General features: G+C 42.7%; 1 protein-coding gene across 1 annotated transcript in view; it reads right to left on the minus strand.

Moving 5' to 3' along the window:
• Window positions 1-6,000, minus strand: part of LOC112072322 (butyrophilin subfamily 1 member A1-like) — a 31,033-nt gene that overhangs the window by 15,769 nt on the left and 9,264 nt on the right. Inside the window, exon 5 of the mRNA XM_070439745.1 lies at window positions 5,106-5,219. Coding sequence (XP_070295846.1) covers window positions 5,106-5,219 — 114 coding nt within the window. The remainder of the gene's footprint in view (window positions 1-5,105; window positions 5,220-6,000) is intronic.

Raw genomic sequence — 6,000 nt, forward strand, 5'->3', positions numbered from 1 at the left:
GACACTCCAGGACCTTGAAATGCTTCTTARGAAGCCACTCCTTCGTTGCCCGGGCGGTGTGTTTGGGATCATTGTCATGCTGAAAGACCCAGCCACGTTTCATCTTCAATGCCCTTGCTGATGGAAGGAGGTTTTCACTCAAAATCTCACGATACATGGCCCCATTCATTCTTTCCTTTACACGGATCACACAGTAGGTATGGTGTTCTTTGGATGCAACTCAGCATTCTTTGTCCTCCAAACACGACGAGTTGAGTTTTTACCAAAAAAGTTATATTTTGGTTTCATCTGACCATATGACATTCTCCCAATCTTCTTCTGGATCATCCAAATGCTCTCTAGCAAACTTCAGACGGGCCTGGACATGTACTGGCTTAAGCAGGGGGACACGTCTGGCACTGCAGGACTTGAGTCCCTGGCGGCGTAGTGTGTTACTGATGGTAGGCTTTGTTACTTTGGTCCCAGCTCTCTGCAGGTCATTCACTAGGTCCGCCCGTGTGGTTCTGGGATTTTTGCTCACCGTTGTTGTGATCATTTTGACCCCACGGGGTGAGATCTTGCGTGGAGCCCAAGATCGAGGGAGATTATCAGTGGTCTTGTATGTCTTCCATTTCCTAATAATTGCTCCAACAGTTGATTTCTTCAAACCAAGCTGCTTACCTATTGCAGATTCAGTCTTCCCAGCCTGGTGCAGGTCTACAATTTTGTTTCTGGTGTCCTTTGACAGCTCTTTGGTCTTGGCCATAGTGGAGTTTGGAGTGTGACTGTTTGAGGTTGTGGACATGTGTCTTTTATACTGATAACAAGTTCAAACAGGTGCCATTAATGCAGGTGCCATTAATGCAGGTAATGAGTGGAGGACAGAGGAGCCTCTTAAAGATGAAGTTACAGGTCTGTGAGAGCCAGAAATCTTGCTTGTTTGTAGGTGACCAAATACTTATTTTTCTCATCTTTTTAAGTGGGAGAACTTGCACAATTGGTGGCTGACTAAATACTTTATTGTCTCTCTGTAATGTACTGTTTGTATTGCTTTGTGTCTATGTTGGTCTCTCTTGTCATTTGTCTTATTTAGTCATTATTAGTATTATTACTATTCTAATTTATTTTGTAATTTTTCATTGTTTAATAAATGTTTAATTTTTGGGGGTGGGGAGGGTTGAATTACCTTTTGTTTTACTTACTCTTGCTGTATTGTATTGTTCTGTTGTTGAATGATAATAATTATTAAAAAATAAAATAATTACAACTAAAACACCATCAACAACCAGGAAGTCATGAGTGCCTTTGTCGTCTCTGGCTTGGAGATAAGCAGCCTTCATGACAGCAGTTTTGTTGAAATCCTTGCAGTTTTCACACAGAGGGAAATCCCTGTAACTAAGGACAACATTCCTACCAGCGATGGCTGGTGGGATGAGCTATAGGAGGATGGGCTCATTGTAATGGCTGGAGTGGAATCAATGGAATGGAGTCCAACATGAGATTTTCCATGTGGTTTCCACAAGCAATAACATCTGCTAAATATGTGTATGGGACCAATCAAATTTGATTTGATATGATTGATGTTTGATACCGTTCCATTAATTCCATTCCAGGTATTACAATGAGCCTGTCCTCCTATAGCTCCTCCCACCGATTCCTAACCAGACAGATGTGAACCAATGGCCATATTTGGAAAAGGTGCGTCTCAAGCAGATTGATTCTGAAGTTGTATTGTATTGCTGACAAACGTACCTCAGGCCATGGAGCCATGGATGGTCATTAACAGCCAAGAAGATGGCCCATACGCTGTGAAAACCACTCTGGTCTGGATTGTGAATGGGCTTCTAAAAAAGGGGAATGTCTCCACCTATGGGCGTTCTCACGTAATGACACACAGAATCTCTGGTAGAGCTGGAAGAGCTGCTGCAGAAACAGGTAAAGCATGATTTCCCAGAGCACCACCATGAGGAGCAGCTTGAAATATCAAGAGAAGATGATCTCTTTATGGAGCGTGTCTCTGTCAGTCAAGCTGGTGGGTGTCCACAATAGAAAATGCCAACTACTGAGGAATGAGGATGCTGAATTTCCCAACAACTGCTGTGAGGCAGTACAGCGTGCTCTCAACTTGAAACGGAAAGAATAACTAGTCCTGTAAGGACTATACCAACTTCATGGCAGACATCCTGGACAAAGGCTTTGCAGTGATGGTGCCAATAGACTTACAGAATGACAGCAGCAAGAGAGTTTGGTATATTCCTCACCACAGAGTATATCATCCCAAGAAGCACAATCTGAGGGTGGTAGTAGGCTGTGGAGCCACCTAACAAGAGACATCACTGAATGCTCAGCTTCTACAGGGGCCAGACTTGACAAACCATATCATTGGTGTTTTGTCCAGATTCCACCAAGAGCCTGTTGCCTTCATGACATATATTGAAGTCATGTTCCACCAGTTGAGAGTTCCAGAGCAGAATACAGACCTGAGATATCTCTGGATTTTCTCTGGACTTACTCAGGACCGCACATCCATGTGTTCTAAAGGAGGCTTTAGACTGTACAAATGGATCAGTCAAGTTGTTATTGCCTCTATTCCTGAAGAGGAGAAAGCAAAGGAGATAAAGGATCTGGACTGGGATCAGGACATGCTACCAGTAGAAAGAGCCCTTGGAGTACAATGGTGCCCCGAATCAGACTCAATAAAGTTACAAATATCCATTCAGGACAGACCACTTACCAGAAGAGGCTTTCTATCTATGGTGGGTTCTGTTTACGACCCGCTCAGTTAACTATGCTAATAACTCGCTAACTATCAAAGAATATATGCACATACTCTGATCTGCACTGATCTGAAAAGCGCATTCATTGCTGGATGATTAAAACGTTTTCAGGTACTTTTGGCAGATGGGCAGGGACTCTGCTGTCCTAGCTTCAGGGGGAAGCTGGTTCCACCATTGGGGTGCCAGAATAGAGAAGAGCTTGGATTGAGCTGAGCGGGAGCTGCCCTCCCTCCGGAGGAGGGCCAAGAGACCAGAGGTGGCAGGACGGAGTGCTCGGGTTGGGGTGTAGGGTTTGCTCATAGCCTGACGGTAGGGAGGGGCAGTTCCTCTTGCTGCTACGTAGGCAAGCAGCATGATCTTGTAGTGGACGCAAGATTAGACTGGAAGCCAGTGGAATGTGATGAGGAGCGGGTTGACATGGGAGATCTTGGGAAGGTTGAAAACCTGGCGGGCTGTAACATTCTGGATAAATTGCAGGGGTTTCATGGCACAAGCAGAGAGCCCAGCCAACAGCGATTTCTATTAGTCAAGATGGGAGATGCCTGGATTAGGACCTGTGCTGCTTCCTCTGTGAGGTATGGTCATATGGATGTTGTAGAGCATGAACCTGCAGTAGRGAGTCACTGCTTTGATGTTTTCAGAGAACGACAGGTTGTTTTCCAGGTTCACGCCAAGGTTATTTGCACTCTGGGAGGGCGACACTGTGGAGTTGTCAATTGTGATGGACAGGTGTGAGGACCTCGCAGGTATGAGGCCTCGATGACACAAAGAAGAGCAGTCTCAGTTGAGTGACCCGTCCTGAAGCCTGACTGGTTAGGGTCAAGAAGATTGTTCTGAGAGCAATAACGAGAGAGTTAATCTGAGAGTTAAATCACTATTCGAGATTTGTGTTCCCTGTTTTGTGGTCACTTTGTAAGTGTGTCTGACGGCTGCATCACATACCTGGGGATTCAAGTTTTGAATTGGATTACGAATAGCCTTTATAAAATGGTTCACATAATTCTAGCAGAGATGATCTGAAGACACTACTTACCCTTCTCCTTCCAGAGGTTACCTGTAAACATGTAGAGTAGATGGAAGACAGTGAGAACATCATTAACATGAACACTAGTAGATGTAGTCTCTCTCTGGGACTCCTTGTCTCATATCAATGTTCACTATCAGAGGAATCTTCATGTGCCTAAAATTTAACCTTCTTAAACATGTTTTCCTATTGTTGAAGTTGGTCAATTAAAGAAAATGTTTAGCTTTTGTGGTTCAATTATGTAATCAAGTGATTGATCTGAGACAGTATTACTATATTCCCTTCAGTGGTCCGTCTGTAATTATGTAGAGTAGTCATGAAGACAGTGGAACTGATCATTAACATGAACACTTGTAGATGGTGTCTCTCTTTGGGCTCCTTGTCTCATATGCACATGTTCCAGATCCAGATACTAAGTTAGGGGACTTAGATATGACAACATGGATGATGTGTTTCTACTTCCTAGAAGTTCGCTCTATCGAAGAGTACATTGGTTTATTATGTTATATGTTGATGATTTATAAGACACTACTACTCTCACCTCTTGAGTTTTATCTGTAAACATGTAGAGTAGATGGAAGACAGTGGAGAACATCATAACATGAACACTAGAGATGGAGTCTCTCTCTCTGGGACTCCTTGCGTCAGGGATTTCAATTCAATGTGCGTTAAGACAGGGCACTTCAGTTGACAATGCACTTTTTAAAGGCATTTTCACGGCATTTCACGGAGAACACATTCATGTTAAACACTGCACTGTGGAGTAGAGAATTGTTATAATGCGCCTTGAATTTGAATCCAGCTCTTGTCTCGTACCACTGTTCCAACATCAGAGGGAACATCTTCAATGTGCTCAGCAACTAAAAAAGACTTAATGCTTCAAACAATTATTGCAAAGTGAAGATCTGACGAACTCTTACCTCTCACCTCTTGAGTTTTTATCTGTAAACATGTAGAGTAGATGAAGACAGTGAGAACATCATTAACATGAACACTAGTAGATGTTGTCTCTCTCTGGGACTCCTTGTCTCATATCAATGTTCCAACATCAGAAGGAACTTTATATGCCAAGAATAGCTTCTTAAATTGTTTCTTACTTAGTCTGTAAATTAGAGAATATTAGATTTAAAATCCAGTCATCAGTGTTAACATGTTAATCACCTGCAGGTTAAAATCAGTCATCAGTGTTAACATGTTAATCACCTGCAGGTGTAGTATATTATCCTGTATCCATAGAATACAACCACTGTGAATGTGGTGAGGATGAAAAAGCAATGCAGACATTTCATTCCAACAATTCAATGTTCATATCATCTCTCAATTACCTTTCGTATTATGTATGCAGTAGATAGTCAGAGCTAACCCAATCACAGTGACGGCTCCCAGACAGCATAACACAATGAAGGATATTCTCCATGGGGTTGTGTCAAATAACTCACCTAAGACACACACATAATCACACATCAACAACAGGGTTTGGTACTAATACTACCACACTGTCACGTTCCTGACCTTGTTTTCCTTTTGTATAGTTGTGTTTAGTGGGTCAGGACGTGAGCTGGGTGGGCAGTCTGTGTTGTTTGTTCTTTGTTAAGTGTCAGTGTTAATTGACCTTGTATGGCTCTCAATCAGAGGCAGGTGTTTGACGTTTCCTCTGATTGAGAACCATATATAGGTAGGTTGTTTCACATTGTTTGTTGTGGGTGGTTGTCTTCCGTGTCTGTGTATGTTGCACCACACGGGACTGTTTCGTTTTTTCGTTCGTGTATGTAGTCTGTTCCTGTTCGTGCGTTCTTCGAATATTGTAAGTTCTCAAGTCCAAGTCTGTCTACATCGTTTATTTGTTTTGTAGTTTGTTGAAGTAGTTTCGTGTTTCGTCTTTACTTTAATAAACATTATGTCCACATTTCACGCTGCGCTTTTGTCCAATCCCTACTCCTCCTCTTCAGACGAAGAGGAGGAGAACGACCGTTACACACACATCATTACACATCAACAACAGGGTTTGGTACTAATACTACCAACCAAAGCCTTTGGTTAAAACACATACTGGACATTAACACATCAATATCTCCAGTGTTTCATATCTAAATAATATTATGTTGTTTCTCACTAGGGAGGTGAACCTCTGTCTCCATCTTCTCATTGAGCCGGCTCTGTTGGACTCTGCAGGTAAAGCGGTTGGTGTCAGTCTCCTGGACAATGACATGTTGTTTGACT

This window comes from Salvelinus sp. IW2-2015, unplaced genomic scaffold (genome assembly GCF_002910315.2).
Source record: "Salvelinus sp. IW2-2015 unplaced genomic scaffold, ASM291031v2 Un_scaffold1890, whole genome shotgun sequence".
In the NCBI taxonomy this organism is placed as follows: Eukaryota; Metazoa; Chordata; class Actinopteri; order Salmoniformes; family Salmonidae; genus Salvelinus; species Salvelinus sp. IW2-2015.